General features: G+C 48.2%; 1 protein-coding gene across 8 annotated transcripts in view; it reads right to left on the reverse strand.

The window, feature by feature from the left end:
• Positions 1 to 17,380: 17,380 nt before the first annotated feature.
• The window catches only part of PPP2R5C (protein phosphatase 2 regulatory subunit B'gamma), a 128,366-nt gene continuing 117,963 nt past the window's right edge, over positions 17,381 to 27,783 (reverse strand). For 2 of the 8 annotated variants that reach the window (XM_084793489.1, XM_084793496.1), the window contains 3 exons: positions 26,403 to 26,519; positions 22,619 to 22,688; positions 19,865 to 20,001 (listed from right to left, as the gene is read on the reverse strand). In XM_084793489.1, the coding sequence (XP_084649615.1) occupies positions 22,641 to 22,688; positions 26,403 to 26,519 (165 nt within the window). In that variant the 3' untranslated portion in view covers positions 19,865 to 20,001; positions 22,619 to 22,640. Of the gene's footprint in view, positions 20,002 to 22,618; positions 22,689 to 23,837; positions 24,885 to 26,402; positions 26,520 to 27,783 lie in introns of those variants that run through there. The other 6 variants (XM_084793487.1, XM_084793493.1, XM_084793491.1 and 3 more) reach the window with 4 other exon arrangements.

Here is a 27,783-nt window from a genome sequence, read left to right on the forward strand (position 1 = left end):
ACCTTGGGCCATTCGTTCATGGTCACCCCCCCCACTTCTGACAGTACTGTCAGCAGTGAATGTGGTGGAGCAATGGAGGTGGTGGGGTGCATGAAGGTTTCACAGAAGTACATAAAGGTTTGAACCTTTCCTGCCACACTTTCAGACCCTACACTGTTTGGGCAGCTAGGTGCTGCTGGAGGACCCAGCTGGCATTTCACCTCGTTGCAGAATGCTCTTTGATGAAGCTTGCTCCAGCATCCACTGCCCACCCTCCCTTTCTGTCTTGGTTCGGTGTTAAACGGACCTCGGGGTGAGGATCTGATCGAACCTAATCCAGGCCTTAGAAGTTTCAAGTTCGGCAGGTTGGAGTTGGAGACCTAGCAGGAACAGAACGGTCCGTTTGCGCCCTCTGGTGGTCAGGAATTTTCTCTCCCTTTTAGGGGCCTTTCCATCCCCACCTTCCCATCCATCTAGCGAGTGGTGATTAGCCTGTGGTTCAGCCCGTATCCCACCACCTCCGGGGAAGACTTACCGAAGAAGAGCGCGTCTGCTTGGGCAGACCATTCACCTAGGCCCTCGGCGCCTGGTACTGCCTAGCTCCTCCCCCTCTCCCCTCTAGTGGAACTAACCACACTGCTTACCAAAACCAATGTCCCCAACCAAGATCATTGCTCCCTGGGTGCCCAACCCCATAACGCCTCATGCCTTCCTGATTCTACCTCCTTTATCAAGCCTACTTCTTTAAAAGAGTCAGATCTGGGCCCAGGGGTTCTGCTCGATCTAAGGCACCAACCAACCAAGGACAATAAGTGCAGTCATCATCAAACCCCTACCCAGATCTAGCCAAGGGACAGAACATTCTCCACAGTTAAGTGGAGACTGGGGACTGACTTTCACACGACCTCTGGTGCCCCATATTTGGTCATGATCCCTTGTTGGGGAGGCCCAATGGCACTCAGAGGAAGGATAGCAGACTACCAAGAAAAGACTTGATACCCTATTCAGGGGGAGGGGTCCCCATCAGTCACAGTCATAGGGAAGGGGAATGGGGTGAAAGCGGGAGGGAGGGAGGAATGGGAGGATGCAGGGGAAGGGATAGCAAATGAGATGTAATATGAATTATTTTATTTTTCAATAAAAAAGTGTTTAAAAAAAAAGAGTCAGGGCTGGAGAGATGGCTCAGTGGTTAAGAGCACTGTCTGTTCTTCCAAAGAACCCGGGTTGGATTCCCAGCACCGACATGGCAGCTCACTAACTATCCGTAACTCCAGTTCCAAGAGATTTGACCCCCTCACACCAGTGCACATAAAAAATTAAATAAATGTAATATAATCACAGCACTAGAGATGTGCAGACAGGAACATCGCAAATCCCAGAACAGCCTGGGCTCCCTGGTAAGACCCTGTCTCAGAAATAATCACGTCAAAACAAAGCCAGGCAAGAGAAAGAAACTGTCATGTCTCTGTAAGCACGGTGTCTCTGCTGCTCTTTCCAGCAAATTCCTTGGAAATATGTCCAAAGAGCCCTGCTCTGCACACTTACAGCTCTCCTACCCAGACTTTCATGTTATCAGCAAGTGTTGGGGTCAGAGTCACCCACCCTGCACACCTGGACAAAGCCAGTTTCTTGACCTCGGCCTCCGTGCTTGACACACTCAGAGCCTTGGCAGGGCAGTCCTTACAGGCAGGCTCTCAGGAGCCTTTCCCTTCCACCTCTTAAGGAGGGCATGGCCCAAGGTTTGGAGTTCAGCTTTCTTTGGTCTTAAACCAGCATCTCCTCAGCCTGACTTGCAGTGCAGCTGTACCCTCTGCTCCCAACATCAGAGGGGTATTAGGATGTGCCATAGGTGGTGTGCAAGTGTTCTAGAAAATTCCAACTTGATTGGGAGTGTCGTCTTCTTCTTCCGGCTCCTCCTTCCGGCTGCTGCTTCTTTGTGCTTTGACTTGAACCCAGGGTCTTGTGCATTCTTAGCTCTAGCCTGAGCTGCACCCCCTACCCCCACCCCAACCCCACACCACAATTGTCTGTAAGCTTGCCCTGTTGATGACTGCGGAGTGTCAAAGTCTCTGCTTGCAATCTCATCTGTTTGCTTTTATCTCTGAAATGATTCTCCTATCCGCGGTCATCAGCCACTTCTGCTTCTTAGTAGCCCCTTCATCGGTTGCTCTGTTTCTTTCCCCTGCCTTATAAGAGGGGAGCTCTGGGAGCACTTGGGGGTTAATGGGAGAGGACTGAGGGTCTGTGCCATCACAGGCTAGACCTTGGCTGTTTCTGTGAGCCCGGCAGTGCACCTCCCCTTGAAGGATTTGCTGTTTTTAATTTCTTTTCCCCCTGAGGTAAGCAGTCTCCTTTCTTATATATTAGAGCTTTGAGTCTGTTGGTGAGAGGGCCTGTTGCCCCTGTTGTAGACTTTGGCATTCATCAGTAAAAGGTTCCATATCAGTCTGACTGTGAGGAGAAAATCTCTTTTATAATAAAATTTCTCCACAATCATAGAGGGGCATTCCCCCTTCTTCAGGCAATTACGTGGCTCAGTGACACAGTCACCACCTTCTTGGATGAAGGGATGGCCTGGCATTTCCCTCAGTGATGTCTTTGGATGGCCAGGATGGTTTTGTGACTGCCTTGGCACCATGTGGAGCTGGGTGGGGGTTGGCATCATCAACAACATCTTTTCCTCTGGGGAAGGTAGAGGGGTCGCGTCCTTGGTGTCTTTACAGGACTGAGCAGGTCTCACACCAGGACGGTGTAGCCCCCATAACCAGAGAGTTCCCTAAACAGGAGTTTCTATGTGCCTAACCTGTGTGGTGATCAGGGTTGGGTGACAAAGCTCCCCCTCAAGCAGTCGCATGTCTTAACGCCCGCCTCACAGTGACTTAAGAGGCCGTTCATTAAGGCCACATGTATAAGCCTGTGCTTGGTGACCTCCTATTATGAGGCTTGTGGGTGCCCTCAGTGGAACCACAGGTTGAAGCCCATTCAGATCCAACAGCCACAGGGTAGGGGGACCATTATAAGCACCCACACATTCTTGTGTGTGTGTGTATGTGTGTGTGTGTGTGTGTGTGTGTGTGTGTGTATGTGTGTGTGTTTGAGACAGTGTAGCCTTGGCTGTCTGGACTCACTTTGTGGACCAGGCTGGCCTCGAACTCACAGTGATCCACCTCCTCTGTCTCCCGAGTGCTGGGATTAAAGGCGTGCGCCACCAGGCCTGGCTGCATCCACACATCCTTTCACCATCCATTTAGAAGTTATACATTTCAACTTTTAAGTTGCTTGTCTGATGGTGCTGGAGAAAGATGTCTGGGTGATTGGGAGTGCCAGCTGTTCTTCCAGAGAACCCAGGCTCAGTTCCCAGCACCCACATGAGGGCTCAATGCTGTCCATGGCTCCAGTTCCATGGGATCTGACATCTTCACATAGACAGATATGTAGGCGAAACACTAATGCACATAAACTAAAAATAAATAAATAATTAGAAAAATTCCAAGGCTGTCTATTTCTCTCGAGACCAATCAAGTGCCTCAGTATCCCTTTGAGGCCATCTGGGCTTTGGATGCCATAGGCTGGGGCCTGGTCAAGCCCACACCAGCACTTCCTGCCTATCCCCAGGGGTGCCTACCTGGTTTGGACATCCAACCTAGCCTCATCCTCTTCCACTCAGAGACTCTGGTCCTGGTTTTCACAGTCCCCTTGGCCACTAGGAGGAGTCCCTGGAATCCTGTGTACTTTCCAATTCCAGAGACATTCAGTAGACTGAGAGATCCAGGAACATCAGCCTCTTTGGATCAAGTGGGGTTGTGGTGAGGAGATCTTGCTAGGGCCTCCAGAAATGTTGTGGGAATTTTTCTGGACTAAGCATTTCAACACAAATGAGAGTGAAAGATGTCATCAGTGGGGGCTGGAGAGATGGCTCAGAGGTTAAGAGCACTTCCTGCTCTTCCAGAGGTCCTGAGTTCAATTCCCAGCAACCACACAGTGGCTCACAACCATCTATAATGTGATCTGATCATATTGTATGCATAATAAATAAATCTTTAAAAAAAAAGATATCATCAGTGGACTGAAGTCAGGAAAGTTTCTGATTCTGAAAGGGTATCACCCTGCATCCAGGTTCTATTTTTATTCTCATTTTTTAGTCTAAAACCACCAGGTGGGGCAGGCAAGCAAGTGAAGTTTTACAGAGGCTCATGTGTCAGTCAGCAGGTTGCTAAGGGCAACGGCCCATTGTTTCAGCTATTTCCCCAGGTCTTTTCTGTTTCAGGTAGCAAGTGAAGTCATTCTTGGCAAATAGGTAAGACTAGGAGAGGGAGAGAGTCTTCCCGAGACAAGAGGACACCAACTGTTTTTCAAATACCAAACTGTTTATCCAAAGCCTTGAAAACACACATATGGCTAACACACAGATTGAGCAAGCTATATTTAGGAATGTATATGTGTACACATACATGTAAGTAACAACTAATTAGATAAGATTTGAGGGAGAGCAAAGAGGGGTCTGTGGGAGGATTTGGAGGGAGAAATGATACAATTTTATCATAATCTTAAAAATGAAATGAAGTGAAGCCCAACAAGCTGTCTGTCCTTTCCCACATGCACAGTGTGCACACACGCGCACACACACACAGACATACATAAATACGTGAAATTAAAAAAAAAAACACCTGAAGCCGGGCGTGGTGGCGCATGCCTTTAATCCTAGCACTTGGGAGGCAGAGGCAGGCGGATCGCTGTGAGTTTGAGGCCAGCCTGGTCTACAAAGCGAGTCCAGGACAGCCAAGGCTAAGACAGAGAAACTCTGTCTCAAAAAAACCAAAACCAAAAACAAAACCAAAAAACAAAACAAAACAAAAAACCTGAGCAGAGTCCTCAGAATGTGATTCCAAGTTACAAGCAGCATTCAACTCCGTCTTGAGTGCAAATGCAGAGGCAGGAGGGCATGACCTTGCATGTACATAGATACCACTTCCGGTTCAGTACCACCTCAGGCATACACTGATGCCTACCTTATTCCGAAAACTAAAATGTCAGCGATCTCCAGGCTTCTCAAAGCAGACTGAGTAAAGGAGCACACGTGCAGATGAAAAACAGCAGAGAAACCAGGTTCAAACTTCACACTACACGAACGACAGGTGAAACACCCAACGTGGGCCCTGATATGAGGGTGCCCGACACCGTGATGCCAACAGGACTTCCTGGCCTCTAAGCTGACCACTCAGTGAAGCAGAGACCTCTAAACTCTGCCTAGGGCCCAGCCTGTCACCCCCTACTTGAACTGTCATCGACCCACCCAGCTGTCCGTCCATCCCGACCATCTACAGCTGTGGGCTGCACCTGACACTGGATCCCGGCGCTCTGAGATTTTGACCTCCTTGTCTCCAACAGCTCTCCAGCTGGATTCTTTGATCTCTAAATACTGTACCTGTGCCTGGCAGTGGTGGCTCACACCTTTGATCCCAGCACTCAGGAGGCAGGGGCAGGCCTTTGTGAGTTTGAACCCAGCCTGGTCTACAGAGTTCCAGAACAGCCAGGGCTACACAGTGAAACCCTATCTCAAAAACAAAAACAAAACAAAAACAACAACAATAAAAAACCCAAACCAAAACCAAACAAAAAAACCCAAGCAAAGAAAACCAACAAATATTGCATTTGTAGCAGCTATCTGCCTCTTACTCCAGGAAGGCCTCCGTGCACTCACTGAACGCTAATCTTGCGTAGCGGTTCTGTAACATAGGTATCACAGTGTGAGGTGTGCTGTGTGATCTGACAGTCACGAGGGTGAAGTCAGAACCACTCAACAAATCAACCAATAAAGGGATATAGACTGCCGGTTTATTGTTCAAGACATTGTCCAAGTTCCTTATAGAGCACTCCCAACACCAGTGCTACCTTCCGGGGATCCTGTCCTCTTGGGCAGGAAGCAGTGGGCAAGAGACATCATTATGGCTTCCTTGTAATAGGCGTAGATGAGCCCAGAGGCACCAGCACAAATTTCCAGGGTCTTGAGTCCCAGTAAGACTAATGGATTGAGACAGAGACATGTAGTTTATTTAAAAGAAAGAAAGAAAGAAAGAAAGAAAGAAAGAAAGAAAGAAAGGCGCATCAGGCTAGGATGCGTACTCCCTTATTCTTAGAATTTCCAAGGCAGAGGCAGGAAGATCTCTGAGTTCAATGTCTACACAGTGGGTTCCAGGCCAACAGGAAATGAAATCCTGTCAAAGAAATAAACAGAAAAATAAGGTCCCAGCTGGGTGGAAACGGGAAAGATGAGCGCTCAAAGTCCATGATCGATATGAGTTCTGGTCCTCCATAGTTATTTACTTAGAAAGCACCTCGACCTGTTGACCCATTTATTGCTGTAACTTGCTGAACCTGCTTAAACTCTATATAGCCCCCCCCCTTGAAACCAACTTTAGTTCTTAGCATAACTATGGCTCCTCTGTTAACACCAGCTATCGCTCGAGCATATTAGAAATCATTTTACTCCTGAGTCTCCACTTTGATTATAAGGCGAAATTAAGTTCAAGTTCTCAGGGGTTCAATGCTTGCTGCTTAGAATAAAACAATAGATGAAAAATGCATGTTCTGCTTAGGTTAAAGATAAACGTAGGGGGGCTGGAGAGATGGCTCAGCGGATAAGAGCACTGGCTGCTCTTCCTGAGGTCCTGAGTTCAAGTCTCAGCAACCATATGGTGGCTCACAGCCATCTATAATGAGATCTGGTGCCCTCTTCTGGCATGTAGGTGTGCATGCAGATAGAGCACTCATGCATTACATAAATAAATAAATAAATAAATAAAGTCTTTAAAAAAGATAAAAGTGGTTCTATTAGAGTTAAGACCCCAAGAGCTCCCCTACCCTAAATCCCAATCATCTTAAAACGCGATGTCTAGTCACCTGGATACCTTGTCCTCAGAACAAAATCAATTCTTCTTGTGTTTAGCTAATCAAAATGATGTAATAATGCCGCCCTCCTCCTTGCTTCCCATCTGATTTTTTTTTTCCCTATAAAAAGCCTGCCTTAGAAGCAGACCGACCTCACAGTTCAGCTCCCGAGTCAGTCCACTGTGTCCCTGGCCATGGTCAGTCTTCGGGTGGGGCATTCTAATAAACCATCGGTATCTCACTGAGACTGGTGTTCGAGTGGTTTGTGTGGCAACTCTCGTATTATAACATTTATGTTCTCCTGTGCTTGTTACATGTGGCCCAGGTGGGAAAGGTTTCCAGTCGCCGCCTACTGGCTCCTGTGATAATCCGGGTGCTGTTCTCTCTCCGAACCCCGGCGCCTCTCAGATACTTCAGGACAAGGCAGGTTCTGCCTCACCACTCTACCGCCTCGCCTAGAGGTTCCTGGGTGGGGGCAATACAGGACCCTGGCCACCAACCCCGCCCTTTAAGTGCAAGTGACTGAGCCCTGCTGCAACCCAGACTCTGGCGATCAGTCTCATCGCTGCCAAGAAGCCACTTATGCTGAGTCCCAAGCAGTCACGTGGGCCCCGTACTATCACGTGAGTCATCAAACCAATCACCGCCGCCTGAAATAAGGGGCATTGCGATTGGCTTATTTTCCTCCCGGTGACCCTTCCGAGTCAGGCAGTTACGGATTGGCTGGTGCGCTGCCTATGTCATTTTCCTGCTCCTGTATGAAGTTTTTTCGGCGTCCTCCTTGTCCTGCGGGGCAAGTTTATAAACGAGTGTCTGTGCTGTTGATGGTCATGGTCATCATGTGTCTCTCCGTTTAGGGACGCGGCCCCCTGTGTCTGCCTTACGCGTGCTAAGTCCAGCTGCCTTGGGGATGGTGAACCGAGGTCTCGTGTGGCTTCCTGGCCCTGTGACCCAACCAGTCACTTGCGCTGTGGAATCTGCACCATGCTTCTGACTGCGAAGATGCCTGTCGCTGTCACAGGAGCGATCTTGGCCTGGTGCAGCTGTACTGAACGAATACCCTACTCACTTTTAATTCTTCGCTGCTTTCTGCATACACTTCCATTTTATTCCTACAAGGATACTTGCTGTTATCAGCTTGTTTTTCGGTTTTGATACAGCCCTGCCGGGTCGCAGCTCTGCTTCTGTCTCCCCCTTCCAAGTGCTGGGAGGCAGGCGTATGTCAACACGTCTGTCTTAACACACATACCCACTTTTGATAGTTCGCTTCCCCATTTGCTGTGGAGTCTTGCTGACTCCACACTTATCTGTACAAGCGTCCACCAGACCTTGAGCCGGTGAGTGCTGGAGTCGGGGTGTCCCACACAGTGCCAGTCCTTGAAGGTACAGCGGTGAACAGGGTAATAGGGACATTGCTTGTACAGAGCTCATGGGCTAGCCCCGGGGTGACTGTTGGAGATAAGAGGGAAACCGATCACTTTCGGATCCTTCACCAGAGGTGTCTTACACAAAGATGCGTAGAAGCCAGGTCTGGTGGTCCAGGCCGAGGTAGGAAGCCTGAAAGTTCAAGGCCATGCTTTGCTACCCAATGCTACAATGAGACCCTGTCTCAAAAGGCAAAAGCGAGGTTAGGTCAAGAAGCCAGCTAGCGATAGAAAGCTTATGAGTAACATTCAGCCATCACGCGCCAAGTATACCAGTGTGTGGTTCTTTGCAGGTTGCCTGGCAGGACCGTGAACCAATCAAATGGATGTTTCTGGAAGGTCCCTCTTGGCTGCTATGTGGGTTGTTGGAGAAGAGGGAGCTGGGGAGGCAGAGGTATGGAAGAGCCGAGGATGAACTAGAATTCTGGATGTGTGCCAGAACCTTTGCAGTTGCTATGCACCCATCTTCAGTGAAGAGGGAACTGGGCTCAGCAGTAGTGCGCGTGTACAGCTCTTTCAGACCACCTGAGTTTGGTTCCCAGCATCAGGACGGGCTGCATCTATAACTCTAGCTCCAGGGGATCCAACATCTTTTTCTTGCCTCCTGAGGCCCCTGCACTCATGGCCACACATAGAAAGATGGAGAGATGGCTCAGGCGTTATGAGCACCTGGCTGCTCTTCTAGAGGCTGTGAGTTCAATTCCCAGCAATACCATGGTGGCTCACAACCATCTGTAATGTGATCTGATGTTCTCTTCTGGCCTGCGGGTGTACATGCAGGCAGAGCATTCATCCAGCACTCAGGGAGGCAGAGGCAGGCAAATCTCTGAGTTCGGGGCCAGCCTGGTCTACAAAGTAAGTCCAGGACAGCCAGAGCTTTGTGATACAGAGAAACCCTTCTCCAAAAACAAAACAAAACAAACAAAACCCAATTAATTAATTAATGAAAGAATGGGAAAATGTGCGCTGGGCTTTCTCATTTCTTGACCCATGTTTACATCTCGCGACATTTCAGGCAGGCGAGGATAACTCCTGGTTCCTGTCTCTCAACACAGAGAACAGTGCTACAGTGAGTAGCTGGCCTTACTGCTCAGTCCACGCAAATTTTGCTGATGGCTGAACTTCTAGAAGTGGAATTGCAGAGCCAAAATACATGACCCCTGTAGGCATAGTGGCACGTTTATAATGCCGGCACTCAGGAGGTTGGGGTGCTAGGATTTTGAGTGCATGGCCAGGGTTTCTCTGTGTAGCCTTGACTGTCCTGGACTCACTTTGTAGACCAGGCTGGCCTCGACCTCAGGAAGATCCGCCTGCCTCTGCCTCCCGAGTGCAGGGACTAAATGCGTGCGCCAGCACTCTTGGCTTGCCTTACCTTCTTGGGTAGCAGACATCAGACAAAATGGGGCTCCTCTTGGTGCATCATCCCAGGGGGCTCATGGTGCCCTCCTGTCCACCAGTAGTCATTGAACTTTGACCATCTGGTGAGGTGGGGTGGGCCAGGTGTCTGTGCTGTAAAGCTAGTTCTCCACTTGGTGTCTGGCTAGCAGGGTTAGACAGATACTCCTCTGTGGTGCTGATACTCCAGTATTCCTCAAACATTCACCCGCCAGTCTTTGCTGTTTCTTTTTTTCTTTTTTCTTTTTCTCAAGACAGGGTTTCTCTGTGTAGCCTTGGCTGCCCTTGAACTCATAGAGCTCTGCCTGCTTCTGCCTCCTGAGTGCCAGGATTACAGGTGTACAGCATAGCTCCTGGGTAAGTTATCTTTTTTCTGTGACAATCTCTGACATGGACTTAAGGGCGGAAGGGCTTATTTCCACTCATGAGGTGGCCAGTCACATGGCTTCCACAGTCAGGAATCAGAGAGGAATGCTGGTGCTCATTTCTGCTGCAGCTAATTTATAAGTATGGCCTAATAACTTTATTATTAGGCTAATTATTATTACGGTGGAATTTTCTTTTTTAAAAATTAAAAAAAGATTTATTTATTATTTATATAGCGTTCTGCCTGCATGCCAGAAGAGGGCGTCAGATCTCATTATACATGGTTGTGAGTCACCATGCGGTTGCTGTGAATTGAATTCAGGACTTTTGGAAGGATGGTGCTCTTAGCCTCTGAGCCATCTCTCCAGCCCCTATGGTGGTATTTTCTAACCCGATAGCAATCAGTGAAGACACAGACACCTGTTGTAGTGTAAAATAGCCTTAGTTAACCTGGGGCAGGGCAGACACTAATCCCCTAAACTACCTCCCACGTTGGGGCAGGTATCCCATACCCTGCTCCATCCCACGCCATCTGCTTCTAATAGCTTCTGTCAAGCTGCCTCCCATCCATCATCCCAGATACTTGCTAATGCTCTTCATCTGGGCCGAATCCCCATCCACGCCGGCCACGTGCTGCTTCTCCACTCACCCATGGCAGTGGCCTTTCTTCTCCTCTTCCTCTACTGTCTCATCCTTCTCCTTCCCAAGATCCTTCACTCCGCCAGCCCTTGAACCTTTGCCATGCCTACCTTCTTCCGGCTGTTCAGGTATCAGCTTTTTAATTGGTCAAACAGGGAGGCAAGGTTACAAACATCATTTTGGGGTATGTGAGTGCTTATTTGGGAAGCAGCTAGATATTGGGGGACAATAATTAGCATCAGAATACATAGCACCAGACCAAACCCCAACACAAAGCATCTTTTAATTCATCCCAGGATCCCAGTCCATGTGCTGCCCACATTTAGGGTGAGCCTTTCCAGCTCAAGTAAATCTTTCTGAAAACTCAAAGACATGCTCAGAAGTGTTCCACGGTGATTCTATGCCTAGCTGACAAGACAAACCGTCACATTTCCTGTGTAGTTTTTTTCCATTCATTTATTAGATAAAGGAATTTAATTATATACAGTGGGTTGCAGTCTGATATTATTATATCATCATCATTTGAACAGTGAGTTTTATCAAAATGTCTTTTTTTTTTTTTTGAGACAGGATCTATGTAGCCCTGGCTGTCCTGGAATTCAGCATGTAGACTAGGCTAACCTCAAACTCACAGAGATCTGCCAGTCCCTAGTACCCTGGAATTATTCCTTTTTGTTTTTTGTTTTTTTGAAACAGGGTTTCTCTGTGTAGCTCTGGCTGTCCTGGAACTTGCTCTGTAGACCAGGCTGGCCTCAAACTCAGAGATCCACCTGTCTCTGCCTCCCAAGTGCTGGGATTAAAGGAGTGCCCCACCATGCCCGGCCGAGTTCTGGCATTAAAGACATATGCCACCACACCCATTTCCTATGCCTTATTAACAAGTTCCTATTACCCTCGTTGACCACTTCCCCATTTTCTGTTACAAACAAGATGTTCTGAATTCAACTTGTGGATTTGACCACTTCTCCAAGGAGCCAAGTTCCTTTTAAGGATGTACACATGTGCTTCCAGAGGACAAGGATGGGGTCCTTAGCATGTTGTTGATGAGTGCCACTGCTCCTAGACTGGCAGGTTCCACAATTATGTTGGTATCTGAATATGTATGTATGTATGGCAATCCAAAGGAGATTGTTCTAATTCTCCCCCCACCCCCAGACAGGGTTTCTCTGTGTAGCCTTGGCTATCCTGGACTCACTTTGTAGACCAGGCTGGGCTTGAACTCTCAGTGATCCGCCTGCCTCTGCCTCCCGAATGCTGGCATTAAAGGCATGCGCCACCATGGCTGGCTTCTGCTTTCTTTTAGATCTTTTCTGCATTTTGCCATGTCCACACAAGTATGGGCCAGGAGCTGGGCATGCCTGAGCCACTGGAGCTCAATGGACAGAGCCATGTGTTTGTATCCCATGGCCCTGAGTGATCCTTTTATTTTGAGCAATTTGCTCTGAAATGGACTCATGCTGGACTCTAGATTGGAGGCAAAACCCAGAGAGACTGTCAGGTGCCTAGCTCTTAGTCTGGGGCAAAACCATTAGGAATGGGTGTAGGAGTGGAGCCAAAGATGTTGCTTTGTCTGAGAGTCCTGCTCTCCAGCCTTGGAGGATTTCACACGGCTGGGCCACCTAGGAAGACTCCTGGCTCTCCCGAGGTGTGCTGCTCTGCCATTACCAACAGGCTGAACGCAAGTGTTTCCCCATGTTCATATTTGAAGGTTAAAGAATAAAGCTAGATATTTTACATTACCTTTTTAAAATGAGACTGGGTGGCCGGGCGTGGTGGCGCACACCTTTAATCCCAGCACTCGGGAGGCAGAGGCAGGTGGATCGCTGTGAGTTCGAGGCCAGCCTGGTCTACAAAGTGAGTCCAGGACAGTCAAGGCTACACAGAGAAACCCTGTCTTGAAAAACCAAAAAAAAAAAAAAAAAAAAAAAAAAAAAAAGAGACTGGGTCTTGCTTTGTTGTGTGGACTGGTCTGTAACTCTTGGGCTCAAGCAATCCTCTTGCCTCAAACTCCTGAGTACCTGGACTATGGGTATATGCCACTACATCATAGTAACTCCGTAGTTAATATTGATATAGAGTAAGAGCCCTGGGATGCTATAGCTCAGCCGGCACTGTGCTTGTCTAGGTTTGATCCCCACACCACATAAATCCAGGCATGGCTTTGTATGTGTGTAGCTCCAGCCCTTGAGAGATGGAGGCATTTAGGAAGTCTAGTCATCCTCGGGCTACACAGAATGTGCAAAACAAAAACCAACCAACTTGATGTAGCTGTATTTCCTATCGCTTAGCAGTTTAAAGGTACTGGACTGTTTCCTCCTGGGTTAGGATGGCCCTGCTTCTGGCCGTGCCTTTCTCTTCTCAGTAGGCAGAAGCATGCACATTCTTAGATGAGCTGCAAAGCTGATCAGAGGCCTGGGGCTGTGCAGTGAGACGCTTCAAGTCAGGGTGCTGTGCATGGTGACCAGGAGACTCAATTGCTTTATCTGTCACCATCCCGGCCAAGTTCACAAGCCCCCTCCCTGCACTCAGGCATTTTGCTTGTGAGGGGAGCTGCTGGGAGAGGGGTTAACTGTACCCCAATGGGGACTGGCCTTGCTCTCCAGCTCTCAAAGGTAGCACTATGCCATGATTATCCTGCCCTATCAGAATGTTTTTCACTCTTACGGGGACTGGGGCCCTGCTGGGTATGCCACGCTGATAATACGGTCTGAGGTGGGGGCAGCTTGGGATTTAGTGTCAGCCCTACTTCTGAAGGGGATGGATACTAAGACCAGACTGTATATGTGACTAATCCTCAAGACACAGGTGAGCTTTCAGGTGTACAGTTCTCAGGTGAGCTGCCAGGGCAGGCCAGGGCTGAAGGCCAAGTGTGAGCAGCTTGGCAACCCTGAGCCAAGCCTGTCGGTTTTAACATGTCTCTTCAGTTACTGTCCTAAACAAAGCGAGTCTAATTGTCTCCTCTTGCTAAGGCTTTCGAGGAACATCTCCTTTTTTGTTTTTTTTTGAGACAGGGTTTCTCTGTGTAATAGCCCTGGGTGTCCTGGAACTTTCTTTGTAGACCAAGCTTGCCTTGACCTCTCACAGATCCACCTGCCTCTGCCTACAGAGTGCTGGGATTAAAGACGTGCACCACCACATCTGGCTTCTAGGAAACTCTTTTGCCCGAGGGCACATGGGGACTTCCAGACCCTGCAAAAGTCCTTTTCACTTCAGGTGGCTTCAGACTCAGCCTTGATTTTATGGGCGGTGTGGTATCAACGTTTTGATTTTCAGAAGGCTTGGGTCTCAGTCTTATTTCCTGCTTAGAAGACAGACAGCCTGCTCTGGTGATGTTCCCTGGGCAATGCTCACTGGAGTTGCCTTACAAGCTTTTACAACCCTGCTGGGGACAGCTTTAAAGGGAATCCAATTATCCTTAATCAGGGCGGAAGTCAGAGGGACTCAGCAGGGAGCTCAGCACTGGCCCTACTGGCTTCAAGATACCTCTGAAGTCATCATTAGCTTAAGGCAGCCATCTTCCTACAAGATGCATTTTGCAGACAGGAATGAAAGTGATTTAGTGACGTCTAGACTGGGACTGTGGCCCCATACAGCATCCATGGCAGCAATTCTCAGCCTATGGCGGTGACTCCTTCCGGTGTTGAATGACCCTTTCACAGGGGTTGCTTAAGACCATTGAAAAAACGCATATTTACAATTCATAAGAGTATCAAAATTATGTTGGGTGTGGTGGCACACGGCTCTAATCCCAGCACTAGGGAAGCAGAGGCAGGTAGATCACTGTGAGTTCGAGGCCAGCCTGGTCTAAAAAGTGATTCCAGGACAGCCAAGGCTACACAGAGAAACTCTGTCTCAAAAAAAATAAAACAAAACAAAACAAAAACAAAAACAAAAAACAAAAAAACAAAACCCCAACCCCCCCAAAAAAAGATCAAAATTACAGTTATGAAATACCAATGAAAATAATTTTATGGTTGGCTGGGGGTCACCAAAGCATGAACTGTATTAAAGGGTCACACAGCACCAGAAGGTTGAGACCCACTGATCTATGGGGAGCTGTTCCTGGTAGAAGGTGCAGAGTCCAGGACGCCCCGGCTTCCCTGGCCCTCCACCTGGCTCCTGGGGCTCCTTGTGCCCTTTCACTGTTCTTTCCCATCACACTGTCTGAAGGATTACCAGAAACGTCTGCTTTTATTACAGAAGTTGAGAAGATGGGTCAGGACCCTTTGGTCTAACGATGACAGGTTTGCTATACATACAAGCTCTAGCTCGGCCCAGCTTGTATTTGGTGAGTTTCCTACACAAGTAACATAGGCTGATTTGGCCTTGAACTGGGTATGACCAGGAAAACTTAGGGAGAGAAAAAGATGTACTCTAAGTTTCTTCTGTTTTGAGACAGACTCATAGAGCCATCTGGCAGTGAACTTCTGACCCCGCTGGCTCCGCCTCCCAGGTGCTGGGATTCTAGGTGTGGCCACCATGCTGCAAATTCTAGTTTTCAACCTACTACTGTTCACAAGGGTTCTTCAGAAATTTTTGTAAAACTGGGCATGATGATGCTGAGGACAAGATATGTCTGAAGCTGGTCTGGGCTATGCAGTGAGTTAGATCAGCCTGAGCCAGATCGACTCTGTCTCAAAACCCAACGTACCAACCAACCGCCCCCAACCAACCACTCAACCCCACATCCCCCCACTCTCCACCCCACCAAGCCAGTCAACCAGCCAACCAACCCCCCCCCCCCAACTAACTAACCAAAGAAACCTCCAAAACATAACACTTGTTTGTAAAAAGGCAGGAAGGAGCTAAGTGTGGTGGCGCACACCTTTAATCCCAGCACTTGGGAGGCAGAGGCAGGCGGATCACTGGGAGTTCAAGGCCAGCCTGGTCTACAAAGCGAGTCCAGGACAGCCAAGGCTACACAGAGAAATCCTGTCTCAAAAACCAAACCAAACCAACCCCCCCCCAAAAAAAACCCCACCAAACCCCCAAACCCAAACTAAAACATCCCAAAAAAATCCTCCCCCGCCAAAAAGAAAAGACATGAAGGAGATAGCTGGCGAAGGATAGCTAGCTTCCATGGACGTGGGGACAACCTCTGGACTCCAGCCATTTCCTTCTTAAGTCAAACCCAAACCTAGTAACGAGCACCATCACCCCCTACCCCCACCCCCACCCCCGGAAAAGAAAGCTGACCTTAACTTAAGGCTGGTGGATTTCAAAATTCTGGTAGTGGGACCCATTTCTCCTCCACCAAATCATGTAGAACAATGTACATTTGTGTGTGGAAATTAACACAGAGTTAATGAGGACAGAGGCTAAAGTGCTGGTTTTCAGGGGCTGAAATTTGGTATAGCGTATTTGAGACTTTGCTTAGGTTTACATAGAAACACTGTCTCTGAAGCACTGTGACGCATGGACTGACATCTGAGTGTCTCTTGGTCCATGCCCTTTTGTGCCCGTGCCTCCCCTGGATCCTGGGGCGTCACTGAGAGTTCATAGTCACCCTGCCCTCTGCCTGGAGCATACAGAAGCATCAAGTCACACTGTTTACCCGGGTGCTTCCACAGCTTACCGTCCTCGTGGTGCCCCAAGGTGCCTTCCTACCGGTAAAGGCTGAATGCTGGCTCCACTCAGTGCTGTGGCCCCGGAGCAAGCGGCGCAACCCGGATTTCTCACTGTGACTGGAATGGGTGCCCAAAGGATGGGTGGCACCTACAAGATCAATGTCTGGGCATGAAGGTGCTGTTGAGAAGCACTCTTGGCCAGCACTGCTGACTTGGTGATGCCAGTTCTCAGGGAAGGAGACACAACCTCTGGAAGCCCTGCCGTGGCACCAGTGCCTCTGGTGGCTGTCAACCTCAGTACGCCAGTGGCCACAAAGTCCTGTGCTGTGGGGTGTTACCAAATAAGATGTCCTTCTCCGGTGTCAAGAGAGGAGGGGGAGGGATCTCAGAGGGTCGCCGCCCAGCCCCCGGAGCAGTAATTCTAGTCACTATCCAGCCAGCTGCTTCTGGTAGGTGCTTCCCTCTAACACCTGCGGCCAGCAGGTCTCAGGCCAAAGCCCTTAGGATGCTCCATTTTGAGACAGGATTTCTCTGTGTAGCCTTGGCTGTCCTGGACTCGCTTTGTAGACCAGGCTGGTCTTGAACTCACAGTGATCCACCTGCCTCTGCCTCCCAAGTGCTGGGAGTAAAGGCATGTGCCACCATACTTAGCTCCTTCCTGTCTTTTTACAAACAAAAGCATTATGTTTTGGAGGTTTCTTTGGGTGGTTGGTTGGCTGGGTGGTTGGCTGGTTGGCTGGGTGGGTGGGTGGGTGGTTCTAGCTCTGGCTGTCCTAGAACTCACTCTGTACACTGGAGGGCCTCAAGCTCACAGAGATCCACCTGCCTCAGCCTCCAGAGTGCTAGGATTCAAGGTGTGTGCTACCACACTTGGCACCTGCCTTATTAATCAGAGGCAGTATGGTGGCTTATGGGTTTAGCTTCTAAGAGCTGAGACTAGGTGCTAAACACAGCCGACGCTCAGTACAGGGACATTGGACACCTTCGGATTCCCACTGGACACCTTCGGATTCCCACCTCAAGCCCGTGTCTCTGGAACGGCTGATCCCTGACCTGACAGTAATGGTGTGTTAGAACCAGACTGCCCAATGCCATAGCTAAATTTAGTTTCATAATGAGCGATAAAATTCACATGTTCTTTATTTAGTCCATATAATACACCATTTTAAAGAGTTCTTTAAAATTAGATAAAAGAGTATATTAAATGGCAAGTGCATGAAGTCTTTCTTCATAAACAATGTCAAAACAAAAAAGTTTTGAATTACAAAATGTTAAAAAATATGTTGGTACTTAACATTTCACTAAAGCGTAAAGTTACAGATATTTTCTAAAGAAAAATAACTGTGCCACTTACCTAATTTTGCTGTTTCTATGAACTTTTTTTTTATTCTGTACATAGGACATTTTGTACAAAATACGAAGTCTACATTTTTATTACCTATTACCATAAAACAAAGATACAATGTATGTACAATGTTCAAAGGAAGCCATACAAAGCCACATTAGAAAGACACTTGAACTGTGACATCTCTGGCGCACAGATACATTTTGGAAAGAGTGAAGGTGCCAAACTAGAGCCATATGAAGAAAAACAGTCACCCGTTTATTTTCAACGTGGTACTTTTTTTTTGAAGCCAGTTTGGTACAGAATCAACAGTGTGTCTTAACCATATACAAGTTGAACAATTAGCACGGGGAACCCCAGTACTAACTGGGCAAATTTAATAGGCCAAAATAGTAAATAATACTCTTGTCAAAGAAAATTAGTTTCTCTCAAAACATTTTTTTTGTTCCGTTTCCTTATTGGTGAATGTTTGTCTTCAATAAAGAGCAGAAATAAAACCCTGACTAGAGGATGTTTTGCCGTGCTGAGCTTCGCACAATCACCAGACACTGATAGCTTGCTTTTCACACAGGGCAAAGGAGTCTCTTGGGACCTCTCACCACACAGGGGATGCCCGACGTAAGGGCTGAGACTCTACCAGCTAAAAACGAGAGTTCAAACAATGGGGTATCAAAACACAGAGACGCTGCTTTATACAATAAAAGCACCCTTTTTCCCTCAAAAGGAGAAGGCATCTCAGCTTTTTTTTTTTTAATTATAGATTTCATAATGGTAAAGTGGATAGATACTTATCAAGTTTCTCAGGAAGTGTTCTCACCTAGGTGACCATCCTGCCCACCCTTAGCTGGGGCCACCGTTCTGTTCAGCCGTGCTGGCTCGCTCTCCCCACAGGTGCCCACCTTCCCCGCTATGTGGAGTGAGCATCAGTAGACACCTAAGGGGACCCAGAAGCAGGCTCTGTGGCCGTGCGCGTGAGAGCAATGTCTGATTTCACAATTTTTTCATGGATACCCGAGACCACAATTAAAAAACAGATTTGAAAAGAAGCCACATTTTACCGTATCTTATGCATCAAAACATTTAACACCAAGTTATATATATATGCTGGAGACGAGAAACTAGTCACTGTTCAGAGTAGTGGGACATGTCCCAAGTAGCTTTCAAGCAGGATAAATAAGTCAAAATACTGGCCACCCTGAGAGAAATAAAAATAGACAAAACAGTAAGCTTAGGGATTTTTCTTCTCGTGTTATTCCATCTACAACAGAAGCTTAACCCATGCAAGGAGACTGTGAAGCCTGCAGTAGCATGTGAACACAGGCAGACTCGCAGACACTGCACTTTTCCTTATGAGCTTGGTGGTGTGTGCCTTTCCCTACAGAAAGGCTCACTGAGGACACCTCACAGCGGCCTGCCGCATAGCCACAGGCAGCTGCAGTCTCACTAGGCCGAGTGGCTTAATTTCTCCTCCCTTTCTACAAATGTGGAATTCTTAGATCCTATAATTTTATCAATTCAAGAGCCTTGTTGAAGGATAATGTGTAAGTAGATGAAAAATTGATTCTACAAATAAAAGTATGAACACATAATTTCAACACTGCAGTTCTGGTCGAGGTGGGCTGAGAAAGCACTTCCCAGAGTTTCTCCTTTGAGCTTAGGTGGAACCCCAGCTCTACCAAAGATGGTGAAATATGGCTTTCGGTAGACACAGGGAGCAGGGCATGATGTGCATGCTATTAATCAAAGGAAAGAAACACCTTGGAAGGTCCCTGTACTGCCGACGGCTGGCCACATTCCCAGGAGGCAGCTAGAATATGAAAGCAAGGAACTATTTCTGTGAGATTTAACCAACACATACAAGCTGCTGGCACAGCAGTTGTGGAAACAACGTCAAGGGCTTTAAAGGCTTAGAGAGGAGGAGAGTCCTTCTAAAGTGTTCCTCATTGGTATTAGCACAGAATACCTATTTTAGAGGAGCACAGGGCCCACTGGGTAGAACAAGATGACAACCAAGGTGCTTTCCTACAGCTCTGACTGTATCAGCTTTAATCATGGCAATGCTGGGGTGGTGACAACATGGTGATGACACTGTTGCTGACCCCTGGCTTGGCCAGTAGGGCCAGAAAAGCCACCACTGTTTGAACTCCTAATCTCGAGCCGTGTTACTGCCTACAGAATGGGGTTGGAGGAAGCTGCGACTTTTTTGAGTGTAACTGACTGGTATGGCACAAACAGGATGGCCCAGCTCGGCGTGCCGCTCCAGAGGCTAGCGCCCGTCCTGGGAGACCAGCTCACTGGCCCTGCAGTGAGCTTCCAAGGCTTTCTCGGTGTGGGGGTCCTGAGGCAGCTCGGACTTGCGGCGCACAAGGGGGCGGTCCTTCTTCAGATCCTTCTGTGCCTGGAATCACAAAGGCAACGCAGTTGGCTATGCACCAGGCTCACCAGGAAGGAAGCTGGCTTCCAAGTCAGGGGTCAGAGGAAAGGACGAGGCAAGCAAGGACCCCAGCCCTGCCACGGCCTTGCTGGCCACAGGGCAAGGGCACACTTCTGACTCATCCTAAACACACGTAATGACTGGTGTGCAATGCTGGCTTTGGACTTCTACGATGTTAGTGTTTGCACAATTCTCCAGTTTTTATGACTCCCTTAAGTATCCTCCTCTCACAAAACACCACCAATGTCACTTGATGACCACGTCTGTTAGACATTTATTTTAAATGGGAAAACAGAAATGAATGAGAAACAAACTAGATTTAAAACACTAAGAAAGCTAAAATGTCTAACAAAAATTCTGACAGTTTTTTTTTTACAGTAAGAGGAAAAAAAGTATACCCAGAAAAGTAATTTACATGGAAGTTTCTAAGAAATAAAAAATTCCCTACTTTTCCACTCTTTCTGAAGTTTAGGAAGCCCACTTTAGCAGGAGGATTTAGACTGTGTGTGTGCATGTGCATATATGTACATGTTTAGAGACAGGATCTCATGTAGCTCGGTTGGCCTTAAATTTATTATCAAGTCAGCCCGGTGCGGTGCCGCACGCCTTTAATCCCAGAACTCAGGAGGCAGAGGCAAGTGCATCAATCTGAGTTTGAGGCCAGCCTGGTCTACAAAGTGAGTTCAGGACAGCCAGGGCTACACAGAGAAACCCTGTTTTGGAAAAAAAAAAATGTATTATGAAGTCCAGGCTAGCCTTGACCTCATGGCAATCCTTCTCCCTCACCGTCCCTCAAGTGCCTGGGTTATGGACATGAGTCAGCATGCCTGCGGATTTAACTAACTGTATCTGCAAAGAATGGGCCAGAAAGGAGCATCTGTGGTGAGCATCCGGTCAGCTGTGTTAGCACCAGCACTCTGAAACCTAACAAAGCACCAACTCAGCTGTCCACAGGCAATCTGCCCGTGAGGTGACACAGGCGTCCAGCAGTACTTTTGGACCTAAGTTGCTAAATTCCAAACTGTTTTTCTTTTTCTTTCTTTTTTCTTTTGGTTTTTCAAGACAGGGTTTCTCTGTGTAGCCTTGGCTGTCCTTGGACTCGCTTTGTAGATCAGGCTGGCCTTGAACTCACAGAGATCCACCTACCTCTGCCTCCTGAGTGCTGGGATTAAAGGCGTGCGGCACCAAGCCCGGCCCAAACTGTTCTTCTTTCCCCCAGTGTCTCCGACCAAAAGAAAGTAAACCTCTGTTGTATGATTTAGAAAAAAACCCCCAACTGTTGAAAACCAAGTATGTGGCCATAGAAAGCCCATGTATGAAGGTCTGCTCTGTGTGCATATGCCTGACTTCCACGTAGTAATAGAATCCACTCTTCTGCTTTGGTGGAAAACTCAAGCATCTGCCAAGCCACAAACGAAAGCCTGCGTTTCACTGAGTTCGGTGTTTCTCACAGGGGTTGTCTGTGAATTTGCCAATGAAAACAGCAGCAGTAAGGGCTCAGTGTCTTATCTGAGCTCTCTCTTGAACCTTCAGACTCAACATGGGGGAAGGAAAGCTTTTCCATTTTCCGGCCTAGAAACCAGTGGGAGATGGCAAATGTCACCAGTCCCCAAGTGTAGAAGATGCATTTATGATGTGAAAAGCCCAGGCTGGTTTCCAGTTCATGGTCCTCCTGCCTCAGCCTCCCAAGGGCTGAGATTTTGGATGTGTACTACCACAGTCGGTGCATTAAGAGTGCTTTATCATTGGGCATGGTGGCGCACGCACCTTTAATCCCAGCACTTGGGAGGCAGAGGCAGGTGGATCGTTGTGAGTTCGAGGTCAGCCTGATCTACAAAACTGAGTCCAGAACAGCCAGGACTGTTAAACAGAGAAACCCTGTCTTGAAAAACCTAGAGTGCTTTATCTTTAACCCATCAGAAACTCAGAGGTAAAATTCTACCCTGAATTTCATGTCCATCCTGATACAAACCAACATTTTAAAATGAAACAGGCATGTCAGAAAGAAGAAGCACCTTAACAGACAGACTATAGTCAACCCTTAGGGCTGGAACCAGTGAAGGCAAACGGAGGAAGCCGAACCCACTGGAGCCTTAGGACACACACACGGGGCCTCTCTGCTTAGCACTGCAAACAGATGCAGAAAGCAGAGAAGATGGACAAACAACAAGAGGGACCATGAGGGGAACAGGAGGCAGAGAAACATGAGACATCGTGTAGATGGTGCAAGATCTGGGGGAGAGGATGTGTTGGCAGCATGCGGGCAGGGCTGGGTGGATTAGGAAGCAAGGAAATGGTGGCATCAGACAGCTCTGTGTGAGACACAGGGGCCTGGGCACTCTGGCAGGTGCCAATGGCCAGAGTGAGAACAGGGCTGGCACACAACAGTGCACGCCTTCCTTACCATGGAAAGGCATTGGGTTCAAACTTTAGAACTTAATATGGGGTAGAACCGATCAATGATCCTTTAGCTGGGATGTCATGGAAAGAAGGGAAAATACTTCATGTATACCATGGTGACTCATCCTGCTTTGGTACATACAAAGCCTTAAGTATACTCTATGCATTTTACAAGGAATACCTGCACTGCCCACCTTCCGTCTCTACACCTTCCTGACTTGCGGGGTTGACAATGCTTTTCTCCCGACCAACTGTTAAAAATGAAAATTGTAAACATTTTAAATGTCTCTGATATCAACGTTACTCACATGAAACTTACATGCTTTTTGGGGGGGGTAAGAGAGGGGGGTAGGTGGGTGTTCTGTATAGGGTTTGACAAAGGAAATCTAAACAGTGGCTCTTTTATTTTTTGTTTTGAGGCAGGGTTTCTCTATCAAGGTAACCTTGGCTGTCCTGGACTCTCTTTGTAGACCAGGCTGGCCTTGAACTCACAGAGATCCGCCAGCCTGTCTCCCAAAGTATCAAACAGTGGTTCTAACAGGAAAACATATTACTGAGTTTCTCCATCCTCCATCAACCAAATGACTTTCTTAGCACTAGTCTTTTGTCCTCAAGTCTTCCGCAGGACCATCTTACTTACCTCCCACCTGTCCTGATGCAACAGTCAAATCCATTTAAAGAAACATGGAATCTTTTTGGGGAGACGGGGGAAAATAAAACTGAGGGCCATGGAAAGTGTTGACACTAACGCTGGATCTTAGTTTTCAGCTATAGCTTTGTTTGTTTTTTGAGTCTTGATATGTAGCCTGGGCTAGGTTTCTTTTTTTTTAAGTTTTTTTTTTTTTCTGTTTGTGTTTTGTTTTTCGAGACAGGGTTTCTTTGTGTAGCCTTGGCTGTCCTGGACTCAACTTTGTAGACCAGGCTGGCCTTGAACTCACATCGATCCTCCTGCCTCTGCCTCCCAAGTGCTGGGATTAAAGGCATGCGCCACCATGCCCGGACTTTTTAAAAGTTTTTTTGAGACAGGGTTTCTCTATGTTATCTTGGCTGTCCTGGATTTATTTGCTTTGTAGGCCTGACTTTCTTAATGGGGGAGAAGCCTGCTGGCCTGGAAGTCAGTGATCCGCCTGCCTCTGCCTCCCAAGTGCTGGGATTAAGAGCAGGTGCCACTAAACTCAGCTGCCTGGGCTAGTCTTAAGTGTGTACAACCCTGTCTTGGCCTCTGGAGTGCTGGGATCACAGGCCTGGGCCAACTGCATCTGACAGCTGTGTTCCTCTTCTGTCATAACAGAATTTCAGGAGCATGATTCCAGATGTTCTCAAAGCGGAGTTTATTATTTCAAATATTACCTATGTGAGACTCGGCTCCATGTACTGACTCAGAACATCTTGACATTGGGCAGTGTTGTCTTTTTCAGTTGTTTAGGCTATTCTAGGTCCTTTGCATTTCCAGAGCAATTTATTTATTTATTCTTAATTCTTTTTCAAAGACAGGCTCTTTGCTAGTAGCCCAGCTGGCTTCCAACGTGAGAACCTCCTGCTCTGTCTCTACTCCATAGGAATTTCAGAATCGGTTGGTCTTTGAGCCTGGGCTGACCTCTGAACTTGCTATACAGCCAGGGATGACCTTGAACTTTTGGTTTTCCTGCCTCCATTTCCCAAGTGCTGAGGTTATAGGAGGGCACCACCATGCAAAGTTTATGCTGTGCTGGGAATACAGCTGGCTTCTTCGTGCACACCAGGTACACCCAGGTCTGTTGCTTTCTTAGTGGGGGAAAAGCCTGCTGGGATCCCAATGGAGAACGACTTTGGAAGAACTGACTTCCCCGTGTATGACATCTTCTGACTCAGGAGCAGGAGCCATAGAACTCGTGAGCTGGAGGACTGATTTACGAAGAATGTCGATTACAGAAAAATTCAACTAGCTGATGTAAATCTCCAGAGGCATACAATGAGAGAACAAATGTGCCAAGGAGCCTCTCCGGGCAACCCTGCCAAGGCTGCCTAGAATCCCCAGCTGGCTTTACCAAAAGGGGACCTGTTACCCATGATGGGTAAAGGAGAGACTCCAGCCGGGAGGCCTAGTGGTCTCAGTCCCTTACAACACCAGAGCCCGCTTTTCAAAGCATCTTTGCTTAAGGTTTAAGGTGAGAATTGGTTTGTGTTCTTGTTTCAATTGCTGGCCTTGTAAAACACAGGGCGTAAGTTAAAATGAATCGTGACCAAGGTTGAAAGATGTACAAAGGAAAAATTCCGTTGAATCTTCAAATATTCAACATGCAGGAAATGGCTCTCAAATGTTCAACTTCCTCTAAATTTTATATGGCCCACGTGCCGTAGAATTGAAAAAAATGTCACAGATTCCCAGGCGGGCTTCCCCACAGCCCAGGAATAGTGGAGGTTCTCAGGTAAGCCACTCAGCTGGGCTGCCATTGGCAAACTCAGGGCTGTAAAATCAAAGTGGAAATAAAAAAGGGGACCTTAGTTCCTTTTGGAGTCATTAAAAAAACCACTGAGGAAAACTGCCTACAGTTAGAACACAGAAAATACATGGGCTTTCTTTTTTTTCCCTGGCCCTCCCTTTCTTCCTTCTTTTCCTGGAGGTCTCACTATTTGGCCCAGATTGGCCTTGAACTCACAATCCTCCTGCCTTGGCGTCTTCAGCTCTGGCAGTGTAGGCCTGAGTAACTGTACCCTGTTGAGATCTATTTTTTGCTAAGAATAACCATTATGAGCTAAGTGTGGAATTCAACTAACTCCTGACAGTCAGTGGGGGTCACAGAGTTTCTCCAATGCATTGCTAGCATCACCACGCTTTGCCCAGCAGAAGGAAACAAGCAGTCATTCATCCATTTAAACAAAATTTAAGTCAAGGGGTTGAGCGCGAACATGGCAAGTTCAGGAGCTGGGCCCTCCTTGCTTAGCACTCTGACAGGGAGCCTGTGACCAAATCAGACAACCATGTTACCATGGGGACAAGAAACAGCCCCATGCATCTCTGCTTATGTCATTTACACGGGCAGCTATGCAGGGATGCTCTGCTGGGACCCCAGCCCAGCTCAGAAGGCTCCTGTTTTGATTCTGTAGACATGTGTGTGGCCAGGGTTAGGGGAGGCTTGGCTGGCGAGACTGCTCACTCTTGGTAATGCCTCGTCCTATTTTTATCAGGTCAGGGGTTACTTGAATCAAACAAAATTGACTAGGGAACCCTGTTTATTTACCTGAGCTCCAAGGGTCATCACAAACAATAAGCAGCAATGAGGGGTTCCTGTCCACACTCTAGAATTCCAGTGCTAACGTCTAGGGATCCTGCCATTGGTCAGTGGAGACTAAAACTGACAAGGCACTGCCTCTAGGTCCATTCAGAACTTTGTTTATGCATGCCTGCGACAGGGAGCACGCCCAGAGGACTCACAGAGGGGCTCAGGGGAGCACGCTCCTTGAAACCTTTCTACATGGTTTGCAATTTGGCAGAAAGAGATTGCTGGATCAGAACTGCTCTACGGCAGTGCATCGAGTGCAGGGTTACTGTAAATGTCGCTGGCACAGCACTGGCCTGCCACAGGGGCCTTGGGCTCTTCACCTTGGTGTCCTGGGAGGTGGAGGGTGTGGCACCTGCTATGAAGAACTGAAGGGAAAATGTCTGTGGGCCAGGGCGGAAGGGAGAGGGCTGCAAAGGGGAAAGTGAATGGCAAGATGCTATTGCAAAGCTTTGGTTTTGCTTAAGCTAACATAGAACATGTAGTTAGGACTTCACTTCCTGTTGCTCCAGATAAATAAAGCAACAAACTGCAGGCAAACACTTAATTGTTAAAAACGTTTCTAGCAATCTGATCACTCTGATCTATAGGCGTTTCCTAACAAGTGGCTACATTTCACTTTATAGCATTAGTTTAGCAGAATGTGACGGACCCGTCAAGCACATCTTAGCGGGCACAGCCCTGCTGTGCTCAATGCACTTTTACCTGACGAGTCTCGTCGCTCACTGTCTTTTTCAGCATCTGCACATCTTCAAACTGAGGACCATCTGTCTCCATTGCAACCGGAATGCTCATGGCGCTGGCTTGACTATACACTGCATACTGCAATGCAAAGTATGGAGTCACTGTCTGTTAGGTGCTGGGTCTGCACTTAGGGCCCTCATCCTGCAGTGGGGCCACCTGCCCACTGCCCTTCCCTGAGGCCCTCTTCCACAAGAAGCCGTGTGGTGGCTGCTGGAAAGGGGCTCACACTCCTGCAGTCTGGGCTATGGGAGCAACCCTCTGCTGGCCCCAAGAGCACGTCTACATCTTCCTAAGTTCGTCTCAAGCCAGCCAGTCTACAGCCTTTCTGTATCTCTAGAGCCAAAGCATTGAAGGGGGACTGTCCACAGCAGATGCTGTCCCTTCTCACCCTGCTCTCTGTACACAGCCTGTTGAGCCCTTCTTGTCCCCAGCTCTCTTCCTTCACGTCTTCACACCTACTGAGGGCAGCTGCCCCCAACCCATGCCTTCATTCCCTGTCATCAGTATTTTCCTAGGGTCTTAACCCTTTCAACTCCTCCCTACATCCTGTTTGCCACCAACACACACACACAGCCTGGAGTGCCGGCGGGATCCCTCTAAACTGGCCTTGAAGTCAGGCCTGCTATGTCTTGGGACCCTGTGCTCCGCTTCCCCACCTCTCTAGTGTGAACTCTACTGCCGTATGCTCTGGGCGCACCGGGCAAGTTGCAATGGCAAGCAGCCTCCCACCTGCTTGTACCACTGACTTCAGGCTTTACAGGCCGAGGGATAAAGCCACAGCTAGTTAGTTGATGGCACCAGCTCTCTGTGTGGTAAGGCCAGGGAGGAGCAGTCAGTGCCTACTGCAGGTTGGAGGTCGTGTTCAGCTCTTCCCTTGCAATCTATGTGCTGCATATATTTCCCCAGCCTGAGGCTGGCCCTGTGTTGAGGCTTATGGCCTCCCCCATGCCTGGCTTCAGCTAGCAGCTCTGCTCAGCCCAGTCAAGGTTCCTGTTCACAGTTCTCTAACAAGCTGCCTTCTCGATGCTCACCCTCTAGGCTGTGCGCCTGCTGTAACCACACCTGGCACTGGGCTTCCTCCTAGCAAGTAGCGGGCCCTCCTGCCCTTGTGCTAGCTGCTCTGCTCAGTAGCCTCTGTTCCACACATTCCTCCAAGAGTCAGTCCCCCATGGGCCTGGCCTTCCAGCATACATACTGCTGCTGACACAACAGAAGAGCTTTCTAAACTGCAAGTCCGCCCAGGCCACTTTGCTTCTTACATATGTTTGGAGGAACAAAGGCAGATGCTCCTACCCTAGTACTATAGTATCTACTGTATTATCACAGCTCCGCAGGCCTGCCC

The sequence above is a fragment of the Acomys minous genome (assembly GCF_964271855.1).
Source record: "Acomys minous genome assembly, chromosome: 8".
NCBI lineage: Eukaryota > Metazoa > Chordata > Mammalia > Rodentia > Muridae > Acomys > Acomys minous.